This window comes from Chenopodium album, chromosome 17, assembly GCF_948465745.1.
Source record: "Chenopodium album chromosome 17, dcCheAlbu1.1, whole genome shotgun sequence".
NCBI classification, from domain to species: Eukaryota; Viridiplantae; Streptophyta; class Magnoliopsida; order Caryophyllales; family Amaranthaceae; genus Chenopodium; species Chenopodium album.
In genome coordinates, this window is record NC_137850.1 from 14,113,914 (window position 1) to 14,140,416 (window position 26,503).

The following is a 26,503-nucleotide window of genomic DNA, read 5'->3' on the forward strand; positions in this document are numbered from 1 at the left end:
TTTGGTGATTATGGAGCGGGATTTACCGGTGGAGGTCAAGGTGGCTTCGCCGGCGAATCGGGTGGTGGTGGAACTCGTGAAATTGGGGGTGTTTTCAATAGTGTTAGAGTGAGCGAGGCTAGTATTTTTTGTGGTGGTTGGTTCAGGAGGATTTTTTGGGAAGGGTAGTGCCGATGGTAGTGGATCAGGCGGTGGTCCAGGTAGGACTGCCAGAGAAGGATTTAGTGAAGCGAGCAAGGCCGGTGACAGCATTAGCTCTTCTGGTGGGTTCACGAGTAAGCCGACCAGAGAATTCAACTCAGGTGTTGGTTTCGGTGGGTGGCAACAAAACAATTCGGCCAGTAACTTCTACACTGTTGGGGGAATTTTTGAGAGAGGCAGCGCCGGAGGAAGTGGACCAGGTGGTGGTCCGGGTTGTCTGCGTTGGGTGAGTGAACAAAGGGCTGCAGGTGATCTGGGAATCATGAACTCGAACATGCAAAGTAGAGTTAAAGTGAAGAACGGTGATTATTCTTGTGGTTTTACAGGTGGTGGTAGCTTGTTCGAAAGTGGACTAGGTCCCCTGCACGTGGCGGAACAGAAGGTGGAGAATCCCAAGGGTGGTGGTTATTTGGTAAGTTCCAAAAATCTGACGAAGGAAAGGTGTTGGGTAATTTGGGTGAGTCATGCTTTGGCTTGGAGAGGAAGCCAATAGTGGAAGGTACTAGTAACGGTAGACTTGTAAATGTCAGAGCTGATTACATGGCAAGGGCTGATAAAAGGAGAAAGTATTGCCCACTACCAGGTAGGGACAAGGAAGGTCCATACCTACGTTGAAAAAAAAAATTTCGCTAAGTGTTGGAAAAACGTCATTTCCCATTTTAATACTGTTATTTTAAGTTTGAGCTTGTTAAAATAAAATTTAATACTGTTATATGTTTCTTCAAAATTGTTTTCGACGTGTCATTTTGCTCTTTTTAGTAGTACTTATATATTAAAAGGCTAAGTGTTTGTGTTAGAAATTAAGTGTTATATTTGTATACTGTTATTGCATAAGGGAAATCTATTATTAAGGAAGACAATACTGTTATTATAAATTAGAAACTGTTAAGCTGTGAGATTTGGTATCAGAGTTATACGGTTAAAAGATAAATTAAGCTGTTAATTTAATAATTAGGTAAAACTGGAGAATACTAGACCTTCTACTGAGTGTAAGAAACCTGATTTAAAGCATTATTATCATATTCCTGAAAATACTAGTAATTTTGGCCCAGTCTATATAGTAGATCAAATTGGTGAATTAAGATCGGAAGTTGATAACATACATGCTCGTTGTATTAATATCGAAAATAAGATATCAATAACCACAACCGATATTAATAAAAAAGTAAGCGATCTAAAAGAACAGGTTAAACAAGTTCAACTTGTTTTAACAAACGAAGTTAGGCATCAAATCGGAAAAGAAGTATCACCTAATAAAGAGAAAATTGTCCCGTATAAATATAAGTATCTTTTTCAAAATTTAGATAAAAATAAAAAGTTTACTGTATCACTCCCTAAAACACCTACTAATAACCAAGAAAAGAATCAAGAAACTAAAGATGAGCCCTCGTCTTCAGGAGAAAAACGCTTAATGAATTACAAGCCCTATTCGATAAGGAAGAAGACCCTAACAAGCTTACCGAAATCATGAACTTAATTTCTGAAAAAGGGATTGCTTCTGATAATGAAATAGAGGAAAATAATTACGTTACTTTAGAGAAAGATTTATATCAACAAATGGGATTAATGAAGTTAAATGATCTAGACTTTCTACCCATAAAAGTTGATCGACAAAAGATTGAAAATAAACTAGGAAAAAGAGTAATGGATAATAATGATTTTGGAGAGGAAATTATTAATGAAAACATTAACGTAAACAATGTTATCCAAAGACCTAGGTATCAAGGAAAAGGAAGTTGCACACGACCAAAATACATACCAGGGAAGACTACCCGGTTTAGTGTCAAGGTTATGCCTAATCACATACCTAAACAAGAAGAAGTGATTCTTGAACCTATAAGTCAAACTAGTTATAAGCTTAAACTAGATGGTGTAAGGGATAGACAAGATGTTTTAGATCAGTGGAAGAAGAGTATGAGTAGTGTACTTAATTTAAACACTGAATGGACTTCAGAAATTTCTTGAACTATATCGAACATAGTCTCTATGGCTGTGTAGAAGACTGGTACGATGGAATACATGAAGAAGTCAAAACTGCATTAAGAGCTAGTGAATCACCTACTAGAATGTTCAGACAGTTATGTCAATACATTGAGTTAGAATTCATTGGTCCTAGAGCCGATCCTAATGAAAAACGAATGGAATATCAAAGGAAGTTAAGTAATTTGTCCATCTGTAATTTGAAATATGTTGATAATTACATTATGGAATTTGAAACATATTATTATAAAATTGGTGAAAACGAAACAAATCTTGGAATGTTCTACGATAAATTACCAAGTCCCATTAATGAAGAAATTAGTGAAAAATATCAAGAATGGAGAGAGAAATTCTTAGCTAGGGATGCCCTAGGAAATAGAATTGCTTTTCTAAGAAAATGGATTGAAAAGAAATGTAGAGAGGTTGCAGGAACTCAACAAATGAAAAGACAATTTCTCACTTGTTGGGATTTCCCAAATAACTATGGATGTGAAAGAAAAAATTATAATAAGAAAAGGAATTATAAGAAAAATAAATTTGACCGATCAAGAGGAGAAACCTATAAGAAGAAGTATTATAAACATAAATATAGAAAGCCAAGTAGGTTTTTCAGAAAGGCAACATATTGCCGTGAGAAAAAGAAAACATGCAAGTGTTGGTCTTGTGGAGAATTAGGAAATTATGCTAATGAATGTAAAAAAGCTAATAATAAACTTATGGAAGCCTTAGGAAGTTGGGATTACATAGAAATACCAGAAGATGAGGCTTTAGAATTGGCTTTAAGCAATAATAAAGGAATAGTAGAAATCATAAAAGAGAAAAATGAGTATAATGAAGAACCTGAAGTTAGTGATGAGTTTGAAGATGAAAATTATGAAGAAATAAATAATATGATGGAAGGAGAAGAATTAGAAAATTCAGAATCAGATGACAATGAGGAAGATAAAAGCAAAATCACTATAGGTCAACTAAATAAAGCTGGGTATTCATTTGAAGATAATGACCTAGATTAAGTAAACAAAAAAAGCTTGAATTTTTCCCAGATTACTAAGGATAAAATATTTAAAACTTCTTTCTTTAAAACCAGAACTAAATATGTATGCGAAGAAATGGAAGGAAGCATAGTAATCGAAGATTGTGAACAAAAAGCAGCCGAAATTAATATCATAAACTGGAAAAGTATTAAAAAACATAATGAAAAAGGAAATTATAGCTATATTTGTATTGGTGCAGTACAAGTATACATAACTCCTTTACAAGATTTTGGCAAGGATGTTAAATGCTTGAGTTTTATTTGTGATATTAGACATAAAGAATTTTATGATCAAATAATTAGTGGTATCACATGTAACTTAAGTCAAGGAACGGTAAGCTATATATGTGAACCAAGATATTATGTGAGCTTAGAGGATCCATTTGCCTCAAAGTTTTTAGCTATCAAGCTATTAACAGAAGGAGTGAAAATGCATAAAGGAACACGACCCATACAATTAAGATGGAAAGTGGTTTATAAGTTAGTAAACACTATAGACTCATCTTTTAAGAAACAAATAGTCGATGCTAAATATGAGCAAGGAGGAGATCCTAAGAAGAAAATTACACCTATAAAAGTAAATCCTAATGAAATTGAAATTGAAAAAACTTGGGAGGAACTCTTTATGAACCCTGCAGTTAGCAATAGATCGAGCAAAATGTTAATTGATGAATCAGGATTACTTCATATTGAAATGACTACAAAACCTAAAATACAAAGAAATATGAGTCTTAGAACACCAAGTCTTAGTAGACAAAATTCAACGATAATAAGCATGAAAAAACAAGGTGATGAAAAGCCAGAAGAGGATGAAGAAGAAATATTAGTTCTACCAAAGAAACTAAATGAAAAATATGAAAGTAAAAAAGCCTTAAAATAACTGGCAAGGCATAGCATTGATACGGGATCATATTCTAATTTAGAGTTAAATGAAGATCCAAATAATCCTATTGATAAAAGAAAGGTAATTGGATATAAAACCAAAACCGTGAGTGAACCAGTATATGAAGATGAAGTTAATATGCAAATAGAAGCTTGTAATGAAATATCTAGTACTAATCCTAATAGCATTTATATTCCAATTGATATATGCATTAAGGATTATAATAAATATAAATTATGTGCATATATTGATAGTGGTTGTTCTACATGTTTTGGAAAGAGGACATTATTCCAGAATTCTTGTGGAAAAAGGCTAAAAATCCTATGCAAGTTAGAATTGCTAATAATGGTGTCATGATGCATACGGAGATAATCGAAGAATTACCAATAGAAATTGGAGGAGTTCAATGTGTTATTCCTATTTTATGGGCAACTGAATCAACCTAGTCATGATATGATAATAGGAAATAATTTTGAAAGATTATACTCCCCATACACTCAAACTATTAATCAAATAATCTTTACTATTAATGGTCATTCTGTTCCTATACAGAAAATAACAAAGGCTTATACTCATCAGAGTATGGAATTTACGCGCAGCCAGCGTGGTGATAGGGTTACTCCTACACAACGAGAGGTTGCAATTAGAATTTTTGAGTGTGATTCATCATTAATAGATCATATAAATAAGCAGCAAGAAAAATTATGTGAAAAATTATATTCAACAAATCCTTTAGAATATTGGGAAAAGGATAAGGCATTTGCTAAGATAACTCTAACAAATCCTAATAAGATTATTAGAGTAAGACAAATGGTCTATACCTATCAAGATATACAGGAATTTGGTGCACAAATAAAAGAACTTTTGAATAAAAAGCTAATTAGGAATAGCAAAAGTCCTCATAGTAGTCCAGAAAAAAGAGGTAAAGCTAGAATGGTCATTAATTATAAACAGCTAAATGACAATACTGTTTTTGATGGCTATTACATTCCTAACAAAACTGTGTTATTCAATAGAATACAAGGAGCCACATGGTTTTCTAAGATGGATTGTAAGAGTGGTTATTAGCAAATTAAAATGGAAGAAGAAAGTATTCCATTAACTGCATTGAGTGCCCCTCAAGGCCATTATGAATGGATAGTAATGCCTTTTGGATTAAAAAATGCTCCACAAATATTTCAGAGAAGAATGGATAATATTTTTAGAGAACTTAATCATTGTTGTTTGGTCTATATAGATGATATTCTAATATTCTCAAAAGATTTAGAGCAACATAAGAATGATCTTAAAGCAATAATTCAAAAATGTGCACAGCATGGTATAGTCCTTGGAAAGGATAAATGTGTTTATGCTAAACAAAAAATTGAGTTTCTAGGATTAGAAATTAAAGCAGGACAAATAATATTGCAAAAACATATTTTGAAAAAGATTGAAAAATTCCCAGATAAAATTGAAGATAGAAAACAACTAGAAAGATTTCTAAGATGTTTAACCTATGCTTCGGATTTCATAGAAAATCTTGCTTTATTAAGAAAACCATTACAGAAAAAACTCAAGAAAGAAATAACTTGGAACTGGAAGGAAAGTGATTCCAAGATTGTTCAAGAGTTAAAAGCTATGTGTAAAGATCTTTCTGTACTAACACTACGTACTGGTGAAGATGATTTAATCCTTGAAACAGATGCTAGTAATGAGCACTAGAGTGTTGTATTAAAAATCAAAGAAGGAGAAAAACTTTGCAGATATAGCAGTGGAAGTTTTAATAAAGCTGAGTTAAATTATCCTATGATGCAAAAGGAAACCCTTGCAGTTATTAGAGGGATCGAGAAATTCTTAATCTTCTTAGCCCCTAAACAGTTCTTAATAAGAACAGATTGCAAAGGCATACTCGGTTTTGTTAAAAAGAATTTGTCTAATATGCAAGCGCAAGGGAGACTCCTGCGTTGGCAATTATGGCTTAACCAATTCTCTTTTACTGTTGAACATATACAGGGATCGAAGAATTCTTTAGCCGATAGTCTAACCAGAGAATTAGCTAATGACGAAGAAGCACAAGACATCAGAAAAACCTCCTGCCCATCAACTAGAAAAGATGGAGGCAGAGAGAAAAACTCTTATTGAAGAAACAGATAAAGCAATGGAGCGGGTTTCACCCTCCACTTGGGCCTTGATGGAGGCCATGATTGTTTCATCAAAAAAAAGATCTCGAGATGGTTTAATTAAAAGTTGTCATGTAGCAGCTCGAAGGTTCCTAATGTACGAAGTGATGGTCATTATCCTGAGATTCATTCCTGATATTCAGGATATAATACTAAATATAAAAAAAAAAAAAAAAAAAAAAAAGATAACAATTTTAGGTTCTGGTATGATCTAGTTGTATCAAGGTCATACAAGATGTATGATGTCTATGATATATGGGGAAGTAGAATAATATTCAACGCCAATTCCAAAATGGGTACTGTGTCAATTCATCCACATTCACTGGAATGGAGGGCACCATATGTAGCGGAACACTACAGAACTTGGGATTATGGGATGGTTCATAGTATTGTACCATTTCCCGATGATAATACTACGTTCTTTGAGAAGCTCACGAAATTGCAGAAGTATGTTTTTAGGAGAATTTATGAAGCAACAAGATATAAAGGAAGAGTTGAACAAGTCCAAGTGCAAAGTGCAAACATTGAAATGGTCGAAGGAAAAGTTAACTCTCCACATTTCCTGATCATGTTTGAAGATGTTCATCGCAAACTCAAAGATCCAATCTGTATCCAGCAGAGACGAGTAAAAAATCCTACGGAGGCAAGAGCTTATGGATTTTTCTATATTGCTCAGTATCTTAACCAGTTCATAGCGTTAAAAGAAGAACCACCGGTCATAATACATGTGGGAAATACTACTATAGTAGCACCAGAATGGTTAAGAAATTATTTAGAAGGAGTATTACATGGTGAATCAGTGTATGATTATCTCGAACAAGTTGAAACTGGGAAATATTTATCCTTAAAAGGAAAAGAGCACTTATTGGAGATCTTTGTCACATGGGATGAATCTTATGCTGCTAAATGTGGGATGGATCTAGGTATAGAAGAAGACAACCAAATGTATGTCCATTATGAAGACATTAAAGACAACAAAGGTGGTCTACAAGATATGATGGAGTCCTAAGCCCACACCAGCAATTATGTATTCTACTTTTACTGTTGTAGCACGTTTTATTTATTTTAAAGAATCTTTAGAAAAGCAGTGACGATATTCACTTGCTGAGTCATGGTTTTCTGTAAGCCATAGAAAGTGTCGGTGACCTTTGTGAGCCTTCCCCTATATAAAGGGCATTAGGCAAAGAAGTGAAGGCAGAGTTGGAAGAGTTAGCTAGAGAATTGCTCTGAAATCATTAAAGAGTCCTCTAGAGAAAAATACTCACCTTAAGAGACAGATTGGTTCTCCATCTCTCTTAAAGTAGAAAAACTCTAGTTCAGCTTATGTCTGTATAGGCTTTCACTTTGTGTGTTTGTTGTAATATATGAGTGTTGTAATCTTTTCAAATTAAATAAAAGTTTCGTTCAAAAAGGGAACGTTATCTCCTTGAACCTTATATATCAAATGAGTTATCTTTGTGTTTAAGAAGTTCCATCGTAAACACAGTAAGGATTGTTTAATTAGATATTACGATCTAAGGTAGGAAACGAATTAGATCTGTGCTGAGCCTGATCTAAGGAAGACAGGGTTGGGGTTAGCTACCTTGGTAAAGTCGGAAGCTCAAAACGCCGGAGAGGTTCCATTGTCAACTAAGTTCAGGTATTGGTAAAAACTCTCTAATTAAAGAATTATTATTGCGAAGCATGGTGGGCTGTTAAATTGTTAAAGTAATTCATTTCGATGTATAAGTAGTAGAGTAGTGATAACTAGTACCAATAAAAGTCATTTAAGTAATTATCGGATCGAATTATAGTAAAAATCAGTGTATTATTAAAAACTGTTATTTTAAATTAAGGTGTTGTTATTAATTTATCAAATATTGTCATTGATTCATTAAGTACTGTTATTTACCCTAAAAAAATTGACGTCACTTGGTATTGGGCGGGGTAGCCTATACCGGGTAGCGGTCCATCATTCCCCCTGATAAAAGTGTTGACCCTATAGGAGTAGTTGGACCACATGATATCTTCTCAACTTGGAAGATGAATTCAAATTATGTTGTTAAGGGTATTATCATCATTTTATTGGGAGACAAAACAAATACAAGTGTGAGAGATAAAGGGCAACGTGTCTACAATCTTCTTCCTATACCCTAATGAGTCTAGCAGCAATTTCTTTTATAAAGCCAGACCCTTAATTGGGCTCACTACAACAAGGCCCATTACCCTATTCCATGCTCCAAAGCCTAACATCTCTACCCCATAACCATTTTTAACATCCAACACCCTTTATAAACTAAACCCATCTTTAAAGCCAATCATTTTTTATTTCCTAATCTTAGTTCTGGCACAAAAGTTTGGGCCCAAGATTTATGATTATATTTCTAAGTCCAATCTTACCATATTCTTTAACCCAGATTATCCCACCCTCCAACTCCCAACTTCTTCCATTCAAACAACTGTTGACCTGCTCCAAGTCCAAGCCTACATACCAAGCTATACTTCATTTCTTCCCAGATTGCACACTTCACCACTGACTTCATCCTAATTCCAATTACTTCCCTTGACAAGCTGCTGCGTTTTTCTGGTATGTTTAGGCTCGTAGAGGGAGTACTAACTCCCAACAAGGGACAACGTTCCTCAATGCAGTCTGCCCTTAATTTTCGCCTATTCAAGAGCTGGAACAGTGATCACAGTTGCCGAGGCTGGAAATCGAATGCTGACTATTATCCACCTTGAGGACAAGGTGAAAGTTTAGGGGGCCGGTATAGTAATAGATCAATCTGGAGGGGTAGTATAGGTATTCTAGTTTATATTAGTTTATTAGGGTTAATAGTCCTTAGTATAAATAGGTAGAGAGGAGTAGAATGAAGGTAGGCAGAGATTGATTAGGGAAACCTAGAGAGAGTCATGGCCTAAAGCCATTTTGGAGAGTTGTGAGCTAAACTCACTTTTGAAGATTGATAGCCTTAAGCTATTATCCTATCTTTTGCAACCTTTCAACCATTATCAATCAAACTCCAAGCTTTAATCTTTATTTACTCGCATTATTAAATCAGATTTTAATCCTAGAAAGTCAGTCCATTACAATTTACTAAGAGTCTAAGACTACAGCTAGTTAGTTGTTGATCAACTGCAAAATTTGGGAAGAGATAAGCTAGTCTTATACAAAGCAGCAGCAGAATGGCATAGGCCCAGAACCTCAGAAACTGACAACTCTCCATGTACCATGTCATGTCAAATAACAACCAGTCAACTGTGACATGAGACTAATGAATATATTTTCCAATTCTTGGACAGGAGAAGAATGATAACCTTTAGATTTTTGCTTCTGAATATCTACGCAGCTCAAAAACTACAATTTATTCCATTCGTGAGATATTACGACTAAATAAGAAGAAGCTGCAGATCAAGAATAATACATTCTATAGAATCGTTACTCCCTTTCCGGACAAGAAATAAGATAATGTAGCATATGAGTTAGAATTTAGGAAATATTCGCAAAACGCTAAGGTCATGCGATTTATTACATAGATCAAATAGATTAGTTTACCAGTTACTCGGACTCTTCATTTTACCTCAAGTACGCGTGTCGAACACTCAACACTCGAACATGGGTAATGGGTATGATACTTGGCCACTTAATCTTAGTTCAAAATCATATAATTTTGTTACAAAATAGCCGAGTTGGACACTTGGACATGTACCCGTGTCACCTATGGGTACACGAGTCGAGTAACATGTTTAACTTATGAAAAAATTTCAAAAGAAATAAAAGTGAAAATAAAAATAAAAGAAAAAGAAAACTCTAAAAAGGTTTAACAAGCACAAAAAGAAAAGACTTTGCGTTGTGAGTACTCTTCTATGATCCTCATAAGTATACCTTGCCTATAAGTTTTTTTAATTCCTCATTTCCTCTTATATCTTATACTTTCTTTCCAAAAATTTGAACTTTTCAAAATAAAAACAAAAAAATTGCAATGACACCCAATAGTAGATGTCAGTCGACACTTTAGCTATATGCAAGGGGAGGGGGGTTAGGTGGCCATGATTGAACCCAGAATGGACCGATTTTAGGCCTTAATGAGGCTTTTTTGCCCTTTTCTCTCAGAGGATTTTCGCCGCATTACACCAAAAACCTAAAGAAGCTCACCCACTCAAACTAAAGAGGGTAGCAAACTATTTGAGAAGTTTTGTTCATTAAATTAGCAATTTAGGATTTAAAACAATGCCATGCTCCCTACCAATGGACGACAGGGATGATTAAATAATTCTAACAATAAAAACTATTTCACATACATTATTGTATGTAATTTCTCTTGATTCCTAAGAAATTGAGAAAAATTGTAGATATAGGTTTGCATAATTAACAAAAAGAACCTTAAAAAGATATGAAAAGAATTAGGAATGGGAGTACTTGACTGTGGAGGATTAGGTATCGAATTATTTGGAAGTTTGAGGTGGACAAAAAAATGTAAGATAAGAAATGGGAACCCATAATGGACCGATCCTAGGCCTTACCGATCCATTTTTTTCTTGGAGGATTTATGCTGCAGTACACTAAAAACCTAAGGAAGTTTTCACCCATCCACTCATATTAAAGTGGGTAGAAAAATATTTGTGAAGTTTGGTTCATCAAATTAGCAATTTAGAATTTGAAAAAAATGTCATGTTCCCTATCAATGGATAGCAGGGTTGATTAAACAATGCTAACAATAAAAACTATTTTACATACATTATTGTATGTAATTTATCTTGATTCCTAAGTCATTGAGGAAAACTGTAAATATGTTTGCAGAAAATACAAAAAGAACCTTATGATGATATGAAAAGAATTGGATTTGGGAATACTTGAGTGTAAAGGGGATATGAGAGGAATTAAGTGTGGCATTATTTGTGAGTTTGGGATGGCCAAAAAATGTATGATAAGAAGAAGGGATTAATTCTACCAATTTAATATAACCATTAAACATTCATCTCATTAATCAATCCATGACTGCATATTGAGTGTCAAGCTGTTAGAAAAAAAGTTAAAATTGCTAATCCATTTAATCGAGAAACGACTAAATAATCACAGCTGCTTCCTCCACAAAACTCCTTGATATTTGCAGTTGTTATTAAGTTGTTAAACATGTTAGCCTATATTTGGTAGCACGATTCTTGAAAAATGAGAAAATGAGCCATTTCAATTTGTTTGGAAGAATAGATGAAGCAAAGAACATTTTCATATGTTATATATAATGATATAATGTTGCTTTAACTATTCACCTAGGCAAGTCAATGCTGGCCATTCTGATAAGATTGCTGACTCATATCAGAGGTACTGCACCAAAAAATAAAGAGGGGGAAGGGGGCAAAAAAAAAGTAGCCCATTTGTGTATGCAAGCAAGACTATGAGGCAAAACAGAGGGTGAAAAAAAATAAAAGCAAACTAAAGGCATTTGCATCAGTTCTCTGACCCACCAAAAGGTTGCACATATATTGACCATCACAGACCAACAAATGGTGAGATCCACATTGTGTGGTGTTTTAGTTGTAGCGATAATACCCCCAGAGGCAATATGCAATAGATAAACACAATATAAGAGACTTCAAATATTCTCAGGATAACCACATCTCAGGGCTTGCTTATCAGACAAGAAAAGGAGTGATAATGTGCCTTGAAGTATACATAACTTGTGAGCTTCAAAAGATTTTTCTACACCAGCTTTTCAAACTTAGAGATATCCCCCCAATTATAAAGCAGATGCATACTATGGGTATAGACCATATTAACATATTAAAATCATTACCTAAATAAATTGAAGTGTTAAGACACGTAATAGGCACCCCACACCCAAACCAGATAAGGGGCAAAGAATTCTTAAAAATTACCTTCTTTTACTCAGTTGTGATGGACTAAACCCTGCAAAAGATTTAACATTGGAAAAATAAACCTATAAGTAAACAGAAAGGATGGCATTGCCCATTAATATTAAGCACTGTGATAAACCATTTAAAAAATACTAATTGATATATGTGTAAACCAAATATATCAATATTGAAGATACTGAACATAGTCATACTTACTTTTATACGCTCGTGATCCTGTTGCATCTCTTCTAGGGGAAGACTTATGATGTGGAGAACGCTTCCTGTCAAGCTTATTCCTCAAGTCATTATCCCTGTTGATTGACCTATCTGGAATTGCAAAAGTAGAACTTTCAGAGTGCAGAACAGAAGATTTTGGCAATATATATCTCCCTTTTGAATAAAAGTGTTATGAACTGTTGTAAAGCTAACCTTACCCTCCCACTATGATAAGCAACACAATCATAAACAGATATATTGTGTCCATGCATTGCCATTGGTGTTACAGATATATCAACAGCATAAAATATATACATACAATAATCCTGAGTTTGTGCATACAGCCTTAAATGAAGCAAACATGTAATGCATCAAAGATATAGGATAAAGGACAGATGGATGCCCATATCTGGAGAAGAAGCTAAATAATCAGCGGAGTAGATTTCTTCCAGGTGCCATCCATTAAGACAATAACAATAAAGATATCGAGCAACTTTCACAAGTCTTGCTCCTTTTTAGAGGGGGGGGGACCTTTAGGAGCTCAGTCCAGCTCACTACAAAGTCAACGCTGCTGGAATAATTACCATGAACTTCCATGACAATAAATGACATACTAATTACAGAAGCATTCTGAAAACTTTCCATTTCAAGAATAAAATACTTATACTGGCCCTTCAAACATCACTCAGTTAAGATTCATGACCAGGGACGGATAAAACCTAAAACTATCCAGAAATCAAATACACATTCAGCCTTAGAAATGTAAAACACAAAAAGGGTTGAGTACTTGAGTGTAATGAACTGACTTAAGGGGAGGGGCATTATAGGTAACGCATAATAAGATTGGTTAGGATTAGCTTGAAGTCTTGGGGAGAAAGCTAGCAGTAAAATCAGACTATATATAAGCGATGATTAGGGATAGATGGTGAGGCTGAACATTGCTAAAGAGTGGAAACACCTTAGGGAGAGAACAAGCCTCAAGAACGCTTGTACTATCTTTCGTATACTCGTAGTGTAATGCAAATTCCATCTTCCTTTGTATTGCTGCTCAAATTTCAAGTTCATAAGCTTGAATAGTCAATACCATCATTTTCATCTCTTTAGAATCATCTATACATGCCAATTCATTTCATTGAACCTAAAACCATCAGCTGAAGCAACTGAATTTACCAACAGCAGTTCCTGCTACTGTAATATGGCAAACCTTAGGAAAGCAAATTTTTGATTACTTCCATAACCAGACTCGATTAAATCAGGGCCCTTTGGATATGCTAAATATCCTGTGTCAACTATACTGATGCAGCAGATTATGAAAGAAAAGTATTCATAACCATAATATTAGATTCAATTCATTCGAAGCCAAGAGTGATACAAGCAATTCGTCAATTGAATACTCCCTCCATCCCAAGATAAGTGCCATCTTTTTTGTAAGACAAAAATTTAAACTTTGGCCATAAACTATCATCATATATAAGAAAAACCATAGATGTATAATATTATTTTTTTTTACACCAATATATTAGATCTTGTTAGATTCATTCCAGTATAATTTGTTATTTTGTTAAGATATCAAGTTCATATAATTTTTTCAATACGCATTTATTGATATCTATGCTCAAAGTTGTATCTTGTAGTAAAGACATGTGGTAATTAATATGGATTGGAAGTTGCATCTGATAAAGGATCCACAAGAGAAGTAACTAGCAAGATCCCAAAAATCGTGTCTTCACGTAATACAGTTCACTACACATAGAACTTAGAAAAAAAATAGATATCACAAAAAAAGCTGGACCAGCATTAAGCTATTGAGAGTAATTTCCATTACAATGATATAGATGCGAGTACACAAAAAACAGAAACCCAAGTTCCGCAATCAACTCCCTTCATTTCCCCACCATATCCTTGCATAAAAACTGAAGTTGGAAACAAAATATGGAAGCTGATAAAGGTCCTCAAGTTCCTAAATTTTTGGATTATAATTCAATAAAATCAAGTGCTTAGCATATTGAAGGCTTGACCTTTATTTCTTATAGTAAGTAGCCTATTCGGATCAAGGCCTCGTAACAATTATGGGGTCAAGGCTATAATACCTAATGGAAACTTTTCAACAACGGTTATGTAAATTTACCTACCCTAATTCCACCTTATGCACTACCCACAACTAAGCAACAACACAAGGGGAGGGTACTTTAGGGAATAGAAATAAAATGAACTTGTTAGTAGCTTGAAGAATAAATTAGGCAATTTGATCGAGGATGAGGGGTCGTTTGGTTCGCACGGGGTAATCGGAATAGAATGAATAAAGAAAAAGACAAGGAATGGAATGAGAATACCTAAAATTTGAGGTGTTGTTTGTTTTAAAAACAAAGGGAATGAGACCCACCAGTCCCACCACCACACAACCACCTGAAACATTCACTCTCCAACGTTCCCACCACCAAACCACTGGCCGCACCTCCCTCACCCTTCGCCTCCCTTCTCCGGCCATCCCCGCCCTTCACACTGCTCTCCCCGCCCCTCGCAAAACCTCCCTCAGCCCCGAAAAAACCCTAGATTGAAATTGAACTTCATCTCTCAATCGAAACAGAGGCGGTGATGAAGGTTTTCGAGGGATGGGGGAAGTGCGACAACCTCCGACGAGGCTTCCTTCTATTAAACGGACGAACCTCGCTGTTATTTACGACGATAATGGCGGTGATAAATTGATTTCCACCATTGATGCTACTAAGCTTGATTGGAATCGCCGTGGAAGGTGCGAAGAGGGTCAGGGGAGGGGCTCCGGTGGTGTGGGTAGGTAGGAAGGTGGTGATGTGGTGGTGGTAGGGAATGGGAATGTAAATACCTAGGGGGGTGGGGAATGAACTTAGAAGGATTTGAGAGAATGGAGGGGGTAAAGGGAATGGGAAAAAACGATTAACAAACAACAACAAAGGGCCCCTTTTCCTTTGATGAATACCCCCAACCAAACGGCCCCTGAGTATATTAGATAGAATTCTGATGAATATTGATGAAAGTAATCTTACAATCTTATTTTGTACTTTAGAAGAGTGCAAGTATCTTGAATACTTGTGATTATCTGTTACTCACTGATATTTCCAGCTCATTAATCATAATCACGATCAATATCACTAAACTGTCTATCTAGGGATGTCAGTGGGGTGGGTCCCTCCCAGTGGCACAAATAAGTCCCAGTTTGACAAATGGTGGGACAAGGGTGGGGATAATAATCATAAGTGCCATGGGTGATGGGGCAGGGGTGGATTTTAAATTGTACCCACTCCATCCCGCCCCGCCCCACCTCATAGGCTCATACGAGTCATACCCGCCCTATACTCGCATCCATATATTAAGTAAAATACAGTCATAAATATACTAATAGACTAGTAGCGCAATAAAGGTAAACAATTGTCAAATATTAATTGACTATTTTAATTAATTTATTATAGTATATAGTACTATCGCTTTATTATAGTATGAAGTAAGGTTGCTTTACGCAGGCAAGTCTGAGGCGGAGATTAGGAGGATGTGAGGAGAAGATTAGGTGGGTGGTGGGACGGAGAAGGTGGGGAGTAAGTGGATATGGATATCCAAGTAGGGGTGGGCAGGAATGGTTTTAGATTTGTACCGACGTGGGCGGAGATGGGTATGGAATTTAGACCCGCCATGGGGATGGGGATGAGAATGTTAAGCGGGGAATCCCCGGGGATGGGGATGGGGATGCGAAAGATAACATCCGCCCTGCCCGTCCCATTAAGATCCCTATGTCCATCTATGCATATCACCGACATTACAAAGCATACTGATAGTAGCCTCTGAGTCTTCAGCATAGAATTAAACAAAATCAGTGAGTGTCTATGTTATATAACAGCCTTTACCTAAATGGACATATTCATATTCTTCGTATTAAGTAAACTAGTTACCAACAACATAAGTTCTTAAGTATAGGCACTATTGCTGCCTTTGCTGGCTAAGCAATTGCCTGCTGAGTGTGAATTCACTCTGTTAAAAAAATCATGTAAATCAAGCAGAAACCATCATAAATACATCAAACCCTAAACAATTCTAAGCCAATAATTTCATAATCAGTAGCAAATCACACAAAAACCAAAATTAAAATCAACCACTACATAACACAAAAATCACCAAATAATCCAAATAAAATGAATACAGCATCAGAGACAATGAAATTACCCATAAAAGAACCCGAAAAGCGTCGAAGCTCAGAATCACCATGAGCAAATGTACATGTATCACGTCCACAACGACCCTTCTCATAAAGTACACATAATTTTGTCTTGAAAGGCCTCGTCTCCACCATGATTAAGCAAAAACTTCTGCCTTATTTACGTTATCCAAAAAATTTCCCGAACGAATCACAAATTCGCAATACAATGATAAAATTACATTGAAATTGAAAAAAATGTAATTCCTTTGCTATTGCAAGCAAAAAATACCTGCAATTTGAAAAACAAAAAAAAATACAAATTTACAAAAATGGAAATGAAAATTCAAATTCTGCAAAACAGGTAACCCAGAAAATAAAATTCGATTACCATCAAAATCCCCAGCATTAAGTAATTACGGCTATACTTTTGACAACGAAATTATACATGCTAATGCTTGTCTTTAATTACGGAACTTACGAATAATCAAATAAAATGCAGAAATTGTTGCAAAAAAATCAAGGTTGATAATAATGTCGAAATATTGGGGATATAAAATTCAATTATGAATAACTTACATTACATTACAATATTACATTACCAGAGTCCAGAACTTAAAATGGAGAGTGGAACGACGATGAAAAGAGAGAGCACGTAAGACGTAACTTTTGCGGAAGAAAAAAGGAAAATTACAAACTTGGTACTCGTACTCTCCTAGTTATTTTTTTAACGGATATTTCACCAAAAGTCCCTGAATTATTTTTTTAATTCACTAAATAATTATAAAAACTAGAGTGTACCCGTGCAAAATGTACGGGGTATATAAGAAAGATATATTTAAAATATGGAAAGTTGATTTTGATGTTGTAATTTAGACTTGAGCTGTAATGGTCGGTTTTGGACTGGTCGGCTCTGTTGAACCCTAATTAGGTTTTGGACTGGTCGGCTCTGGTGAACCCTTTATTAGCTCTGTTGTACTGAGTATTAATAATCGTATTAATAATGTGCTAATACACGTTCTGTCGTGCTGACACCTGCTCTGCTCTGCTGAAATATGTTATTCTACGCTTTGCTTAGAAGCCCAATAAACAGGGTCTTAATCTTTTAAGTCGGTGGCCACGCAATGCTATTATGGGGTTTACTTTGTCAAAGTTACAGAGGTTACCCGTTCAGTGTTATAGGGGTTACTGCTGTTACTCGGTTAGTGTCATATGGGTTAGTGTGTTGCTCTAGGAGTTACATACTTTGTTCTGTTGCAAGTAAAGTAGTTATTCGCTGAGACCAATTGCACAAAAACGTGTTGTACATTTTTTTTTGTTTTTGATGATAAGAGTAGTGGAAATTGTTCAGAGGGTAGTCCCTAAAAAAATGCATATAATTGAAGGGTTGGGGATTTAGAGTACTATAGTGAATTGTTGATAAAGGAACTGTATACTCGTGCTAATGCATGGCATATATTATACGAAGTACTATTTATCAAAAAAAAAAAATTGTAAAACAAAGTGAAATGTTAGTACGTAGTGTTTAAATAAAAAAGTGAAATGTTGGGGATTTTGAGTGATATAGTGAATTGTTGATAAAGGAGTTGTAGACTCGTGCTAATGCATGTCATTTATTATACTATGTACCATAAAAAAAATAAAAAAAAAAAACACAAAGTGAAATGTTAGTAGTAGTCCCTTGAAAAAAACAAAATCGACATAGTGGATGGGTAGTGGGATTGGTAGTTATTTTTTTCTTAAAAAAAAATTAAAAAAAAAATGCATGAGAGTGTATCCGTGCTAGCGCACGGAATATACGTATGTCGTGTACTTGTATGTATATGTAAAAGAAAAGGAATTATGTGGAAGTTATACTGTTATTGATTTTTTTGTTCTTAAAAAAAATATAAAAATAAGAGAAGTTGAAGTGATATGGTTAAAGTAATGGAAGTTGGAGAGGAAGTTATCAATAAACAAAAAAAAAATTAAAAAAAAAAAAAGAATGCATAGAATTGCTCCATTCACGAATTAAAGTGTTGTGGTTAAAAGTGTATATGTAAAAGAAAAGGAATTATGTGGAAGTTATACTATTATTGATTTTTTTGTTCTTAAAAAAAATATAAAAATAAGAGAAGTTGAAGTGATATGGTTAAAGTAATGGAAGTTGGAGAGGAAGTTATCAATAAACAAAAAAAAAAATTAAAAAAAAAAAAAAAAAGAATGCATAGAATTGCTCCATTCACGAATTAAAGTGTTGTGGTTAAAAGTTGGAAAAATGACTCTTAAATTATAATATAGATTTTCAAATTCAGCATATATCCTTGAATTTAACAAATATATCACCAAATGCCCTTAATGACTAACAGCAGTTAAGTCTGATTGTCATTAGGGTTAATTATGCCATGTGGAAGCATGTTATTGGTTATTATTTAAATTAATTAATTAAATCTTATAAAAATAGCTTAAAAATTTTTCCAAAAAAAAAAAACAAAAACAAAACACCACCTTTAACCACCACCGACGAGCCACCTTAACCCAACCATCTCCCCAAAACCGACACGGCAACACCCAGCCCAACCTCACCGTCACCATAGCCTCCTCACAGAGCCGGCGACACCTTACCTTTAGCCCTGAGCTAGTGCCCGCTCATTCCCCAAACCACCATATCCCCTCCTTCTCGTTGAACCACAAAAACCCCTTTTCACCTTAGTGGAATATCAAACAACCCCAAAACCCGTTTGCCGGCAGCCTAAGTCTTATCCCCGACGTTGCCGCCGCCTACCTTAGCCGAAAACCACGAGCCTGAAACCGTTAAACCCCAAAATCGAAACCCTAAAAATCAAAATCCAGGGTTTCGATTTTGGGGTTTTTTATTTTGGGGTTTCGTTGAGGTGGTTCAGGGGATAGAGGTGGCAGCGGAAGTGGCGGTTTGGGTTCGCCGACCCGGGGATGGGAGTTTGGGCGACGGCGGTGGGGAGGAGAGGGGTTTTCGAAATAGAGATGAGGGGGCGGTTTTAGGTTTGGGGAATCGGTGGTTCAAGGGTTCTGGTTGGTGGGTTGTTGGATTGGCGGTGGCGCCGGCATAGGGGTTCAAGCGAAATCCGCGCCGGCAGGTACAGGGTGGCGGCGGGGGACTGGACTGGTGGTTGGTGGGTTTTTATTTTTTTATTTGTTTTATTTTTTGATAATTAATTAAATATTTATTTTAAAATTTAAATAATATAAATGGAAGCCAATCATAAGCTGCCACGTGGTAGAATTAAGCCTAAATGACTAACGGAGTTAACGTCCGTTAATCATTTGGGTATTTTGAAACAATTTTTGTAAATTTAGGGGCATATGGTGAATTTGAAAAATTTCATGGGTATATGGTGAATAAAAAAATAACTCAAGGGCATTTGGTGAAATTTTCGGTGTTATAAACAAGTGAAAGTGTGAAACAATCACCCCTCTTGTGATACGAGGGGCACCCCCCGTATTTTACCGTGTAAAAAAAATAAATGAAACAATCTCATAAAGTCATAAAAAGGTTAAGGATCTATATATATCTATATCTATATTTTAAAACAGGAAAGTTTAAGGAAAATCTAAACAACTACGTCACTCATTTGTATTTTTTTTCCAAAACATTAAAATCTAAACCAAAGTACTAAACGACGTTCCCCTTCGGTTTCTCTTTTCCATCTTTCTTTAAAGGATTGATTCCCCAATTCACCACTGTTAATTGTTAAATCCTCTTTCACACTACTCTACATGACCTCTCTATTTTTTCAAGGTTAGTTGTAATTTTCCCTTCCCTTAATTTCTCGATTTCTTGGTAAATTTTAATGTCTAAAGTTTTCAATTCTTTTATGTGTTCTTTGAAATCTGAAATTTGGGTTGATGGGCGAATCGATCTTTCAGTTTTTATGTAATAATTTATACTTATTACGCCATTTTTTTTATTAATTTCACAAGGCCGAATTACAGGTGTGTTTTTGTATCATTTCTTGGTAATCATTTTTTCAAATTAGTTCATATGCCAATTGTGCAAAATACATTTAATTTTGATGGACTTATTGATTTTTCTTTTCTGGGGTTCAGTTGAATTGAAGGTGTGTTTTTGTATAATTAGTTGGTTGTGATTTTTTCGAATGTATATTCATATGCCAATTATGCAGTTTCATTAATTTTGATGAATTTGTTGATTTTTTAATGGTGGTTATCTGAATTATGTAAGTAGATCTAGGATGCAGGTTGTGGTAATAGTGCCCTATTTCTTAATATGCCATTTTTCAGTTGATGGTTCTTTTCCTTGTATTTGATACGGAGTATTTTGTAATTATTTAAATCGGGAAAATAATTAAATCTCTTAATCTTCAATCAAATTTACTCATGCATGTGTTGATTTAGGGTTTCCATATTACCAATTATATTAGTAAAAGTCGGTAAGATTATAAATTCATAACCAAATGGATAATTTCCTGATCTAATGAATATTAGTATGGGTTTTCAAGATTTTATTTTCCTTTAATTTTGTAATTGAGTATTTTGTTTGGGTTCCAGTTTTGTTAGATGGGTTATGAATCGCTATTGATAATCAGAGTACATCATCATTTGTGGGCTTAAATTAGTAACTGATCCAAATATTGGTGATGCAGACAAGAATTTGCTAAAAGAGTTTATTGAAAATTGAGTGGATGACAATTAGGAGCAAAGTTGAAAGAAGAATATCAAATGCAAATATGGTTAGTTCTCAAACTGAAAGTAATGTGAAATCAGCAAGTTATATTGATGTGTAACTTTTAAATTGACTGTAGGAAAAATTCTTTAAACTGTGATTTGGAAAATTTTGTTTTTACTTCTTTTTTATCATTCTGCGCTTGCTTTTACTTGAATGGTTCCCGTGGAAGTTTAACCTATAAATTTTGTATCCATCTGCGTGTTTAGTTGCCATTTGTTAGTGAGTTGCATTTTTTTCTTATTATTTGAGTATTAACAAAGCCAGAGCTTAAGTTTTAGCTATATCTAAGCAATGTAAAACCATGGCAGGAACTAAATACAGGATCAGGATATTTAAGATCGATAACACTAGACATGTTTACTTTGCAAAGGAGTCAAATTTACCATTTTATGTGATTAGTCGTAATCACTTATCTTGTTAACCATGCAATTATTGAACACCAGGATTTATCTTCACTGTTTTAAGCCATTGAAATCACTGTCAATGAAAATTGTTTAAATAGGTGTTCTTTAGCTCTAGAATACATTTGGGAGATGTTAAATTTTGCTTTATGTTTTTATTATTTTATTTTTTATTATTTGTGATTGAAGATTCATAGAAAATGTAGTATTTACTTAATGTTGTTGGCAATTGAATTTCCACGGCATAAATATTAATTGATTTTTGATACTTTTGCGATAACAATTCAGATGGCTTATTTGTCTTTCATTATTTTGCTATGCTTTAGGTCCTCCAATCTAAAAAGTTATCCAATGTTATTCACATGCTCTTATTCTATTTTTCAAGTAATATCTTATTGTCAATTTGCATGTCAAGGTTTTGAATGCTGGAAACTTTATATATATATATATATATATATATATATATATATATATATATATATATATATCCTTAATCTGTTTCTATCAATGGATAAAACTTCTGTAGTGTGATTCATCCATACCTCTCAATGCTTTCTATACCAATTATTGAGTTTTGTAGTTAACTAATGATGCCATATTTTGTATGTTTCATAATTGAGTGATAGGAGCAGGTTGATTGGGCTTTAGATGTAAGTTTAGGTAGGAAAGTATGCATGCAATTCTTAGTCTTACGTTTATAATGCTAATGCCAAGCATTTAAGTGCAGGTGAATAATATCCCAACAACTTAACGATTTCGACTACATGGTTGATGAGTAAAATGTGCTGAACTTTTTGACAACATAGGTGGTAATCTGAGTTTTTGGCTAGAGATTATGCCAACATAAGAATGGATGGATATAAGGCGATATGTTTTTCAATACGTAGTTTACAACAGCTTACAAAGGTGCCATAAACCCCAAGGGTCCTCAACCGCCAGTTATTCTTCCACATCTAAGATTGTACCAATTTCTTTGACATGGTAAAAATATTGGATTTCTAATATTGTAAAAATATTATTGCTACAATATTTAACTAGTTTTAGAATTTTTTAAAAAGGTTAGATTGATTTTTTGCATTACGCTTAATTTCATTTTAATTGTTTCTTTGATTCAATTAAAGGATTTTTGGTGAGTAATACGAGTAATACACTACTACTATGAGTAGTTTGTTTTCTTTTATATTTGATGTGTTTTTTTTAGTGGCTAATCGAACTCCATTGTTTGGTTTGACATGTCTTCTAATGTGTGTTAAAAGCGTGTCTCGAGTTTTCTTTGGTGGCGAAGGAAATACAAAGGGCAGGGGTGGTGGTGGTGTAGATGGGATTTGATCCGAAATCTTCGATATTACTTCACGAGAGTTTTGCTTACTAAGATTTATTTATTTGGCTATCCTATTTCTAAATGAGGATACATTGGTTCTCATGTATGTTGATGATGGATTATTATGGAGTTAATTTCTATTTACAACTATGTTTGTCACAGCAAGATGTTCTACAGTTCCTGCTGTTGATGTATGAATTAACTTTTCACTAAATTGAAAATTTTGGTTTAAATTCCATTATTCTTTGGCTGAAAATTTGCTCTAAGAATGCAGTAGACTATATGATGATTTATTTTGACTGTCTGGGCTGTAATAACTATGCTTTTCTTTCTCAACTTTCCTCGTATTTTGGCTTACATTCAATCCAAGATCAACTAAATATGCAATTCAACAATCCTTAAGAAAAAAAAAATAGCAAAAAATTCAAACCGTGCATCACACAAGCTAAATACTAGTTGTTTTTAGAGAATATGGAACCAAATTGACAATTGTTGCGACGTGGTAAACTACTGTCTTGATAGATGATTATGTGTTACCTAGATGCTAGAGTGTAATAGATATCAAAGCATTGCTACTTTTTGTTGCACAAAGGAGTTAACCAAAAATGTAGGTACTAAACTATCACAAAATTGCAAATAAGGTACTCACCTTTCACTTGTTGCAATTAGAGTACTAAACTTTGTACTCTACCTTTAACTTGTTGTAGCCGATAATGGAGAGTATTTATTAACTAATTTTTGGTTTTTTTTTCCTTGAAGTCTAAGACTAATTTCAATAATTGTTAGAGTACAATTAAGTAGCAAAATAAGCACTGCAAATCAGTTTTTAAAAATATGGTCATTACAAGTCAATGAGCTAAGTTATGAAACAATATATAAAGATCATTATGCATATCAGCTTGGTCCATGATCTGCTTGTTTAAGTAATTTCCAAAATATTAGTGCTTCTAGTGTTGTTGAATGAATCTGAAAATAAAAAAAAATAATAAATAAAAAAAAAACCATTAGTGATTAGCTTGTCAAGACTCAGCTTAGGATATGGTAGCTCAAGCTTAAGCCCAAGGAGGTGTCACTGTGGTTTAATTGTGTCTAGGATCAGGGCTTGGACAAAGGACACCCCTGGAAGAAGATTTCTTGCATGTCCAGATTATGATGCAGAGACAGAGAGAAGGGGTTGCAAGTTTTTTAATTGGGTAGATGTTGACCAACCAACAGATTGGCAGACTGAGGTGATACTAGGTTTAATGCAGGAAAAAGAAAGTTTGAAAAATGAGATTATGGCCATGAGGAAACAACTATGTGAAGCTAACCAATATGGAAGGAAGTTTGAGGGTAGAAAATACTTTGATGAAGTTCAAAAGGGCTGGTACAAGTACCAGCAGCTGGCAAATGTGGTGCATTATTGTAATTGCTATTGTTGTGTTTTTTTTTTTATGCAGTTAAGTACTAGTTGAGTAGAATGATACCTTAAGACTTGTTGTTCCTTCTCTCTTTTGCTAGGTTCTGTAATGCAATGGAAATGGACTCACTAGTTGTTAATTGGCAAAGAAACAAATGAAGTTTCTTTAATTAATTTACCTGCAATGCCTATGTTGATATTGTTGTTCTGTCTTGCTGGCTTTGTTGGCTAGATAAGGGATACTCCTAGCTGAAAGAATAGACAGTCTGATCCCCTTCATAGTCTGAGTAGAAAGGCCTTTGAACGGGTTGTGGCTGAGAAGTTGTAGAACCACTCTGATGTGGGGTAGATCTAGCCTGCTGCAAATCAAATTCTAATTAATTTTGGGAAGCTGTTATATGATTAAAAAGTAGAAAAAGCTAGACTTAATCTCTTAATCTCTTACCGTTGCAACTCTCTGAAACCCATTTGGGTAAGTGTAAATGCCCACCCCCCCTTCCCTATATGCATTGGCAACTCAATGTCTATTGGTGTTACTGCAGTAGTTGAGTTTTATTTTTTTTGCATTGTTGCTGGGTTCTGCAGGCACATTTTTGCAACCTCTAGAGTTATGACCTTGCACACCACATAAGTTGCAAGTCATCACAATCCCTGTTTTCCTTAGTTTTCCTGTTGTTGTTACCTCACCTATCTACAATCTTCTCTTTGTCTTTGGCCTGTGATGAATCTTTTTTAACTTTGGTGGTAGCACTATGTCAGCACTGACAGGACATTCTTGAGGTCCATTTAAAGGCTTTAACAAGTGTTCATATGCCTTTAAGTATGTTGCCTTTGTGAAATAATCATTCACATATGGCTCAGGATTGTCTGAGTTGCTCCAAATAGCAACCACAACATGTTTACAAGGGATGCCTTTCACTTGCCAAGCTTTACAACTACAAGTCCTTGCAGATAGGTTTACCACAAACTTATCTTGAGTTGCACCCTCCCTTACACCATAACAAAACCCCCCATCCCAGTATGCATTCCAACCCCCAGCCCATATCTTGCATCTCTCTAATTTCTGTTGGATCCTAGGGCAAAGCAACATCTGATTTTTGCCAATCTGATCCCTTTTCTTATGTAGCCTGTCCATTAACCCTTCCCTAATATCCTCTAGCATAGCTATAATGGGTTTATGTCTGGAGTTCAGAATGTGAGCATTAAATACATCACTCATGTTGTTATCCACACTGTCACAACATGAAAGAGGATTGTAAAATTCCCTGTACCATTTTTTGTAATTCATGTTCAAAAGGTCTTCAGCTGCATCTTTTGAAATAGTCCTTAGGGTTTGTATATTAGCCTCAAACTCAATCTCAGTTGTACTTTTTGCAATTTTCCAAAATTGTTTCCTAAACTCAAGACCCCCACCAAAAACACCTCTAGAATTACAATACATATGCCTTGCACACACTCTAGTCTCTGGGAATATGTTAGCCACTGTTGCAAGTAACCCTTTATGCTGATCACTCATGAAAGTGTAACCAGCACCCTGAATAATGCCTAAATCAGATCCTAGAAGCTCTAAAAACCAAGACCATGTGTCTATGCTTTCTACCTCAACCACCTCCCAAGCTATTGGGAACATCTAGTTGTTCCCATCCTTCCCCACTGCAACTAAAAGCTGACCACCAAAAGGGCTCTTAAGAAAACAACATCAAGGGAAATGAACCTTCTGCAACTAGCTGTGAAACCCTTCTTGAGAGCATCAAAGCATAAGTATATTCTATTAAAAACATTGGCAGTCAACTTGATCTTCACAGTGTTGTTGCTATTACTTCTTAAAACTTCTGCATCATACCTTGGCAGAAGACCAAATTGTTCCTCATACTCCCCAACAATCATCCCTTGTCTAATTTTTCTTGCCATGTATGCAAGGTACCTAATCACTTTCAACCCTTTCTCAAGTCATACAATTTTAATTATATCATGGACCTTCATATAAGGGTTCACTTTGAATTTGTTTTGAAAGTTTGTAGCAACCCAGGAAGCTGTAACTTTTTTGCTTTTTGGTTCCCAACCACATGTATACTCTCCCAAATGTGTTTTAATCTTGAAATTCCTCTTACCCTTTTCCCAAGATGCCCATATCTTCCATGGACAACCTTTATCTTTACTCTTGTAATAACCACCAACCTTGTTCTTGTCATTCCTACTAAATTGAATGTC

General features: G+C 34.9%; 2 protein-coding genes across 4 annotated transcripts in view; both read right to left on the minus strand.

Moving 5' to 3' along the window:
* LOC145587627 (zinc finger CCCH domain-containing protein 13-like) overlaps positions 1-17,167 on the minus strand; it is a 33,009-nt gene extending 15,842 nt beyond the window's left edge. For 2 of the 3 annotated variants that reach the window (XM_081644356.1, XM_081644354.1), the window contains exons 1-4: positions 17,046-17,167; positions 16,496-16,758; positions 12,305-12,415; positions 12,110-12,140 (exon numbers count right to left, since the gene is read on the minus strand). In XM_081644356.1, the coding sequence (XP_081500482.1) occupies positions 12,110-12,140; positions 12,305-12,415; positions 16,496-16,622 (269 nt within the window). In that variant the 5' untranslated portion in view covers positions 16,623-16,758; positions 17,046-17,167. The remainder of the gene's footprint in view (positions 1-12,109; positions 12,141-12,304; positions 12,416-16,495; positions 16,759-17,045) is intronic. The other variant, XM_081644355.1, reaches the window with a different exon arrangement.
* A 7,816-nt stretch (positions 17,168-24,983) lies between these two features.
* LOC145588689 (uncharacterized) lies at positions 24,984-25,922 on the minus strand. Its single transcript, XM_081645303.1, has one exon. The coding sequence runs from the start codon at positions 25,920-25,922 to the stop codon at positions 24,984-24,986; it is 939 nt and encodes a 312-aa protein (XP_081501429.1).
* Between the last annotated feature and the right edge of the window lie 581 nt (positions 25,923-26,503).

Bases quoted from the DNA above. Each gene is read 5' to 3' on its own strand.
- LOC145588689 (XM_081645303.1), bottom strand. From the start codon at position 25,922: ATGTTCCCAATAGCTTGGGAGGTGGTTGAGGTAGAAAGCATAGACACA.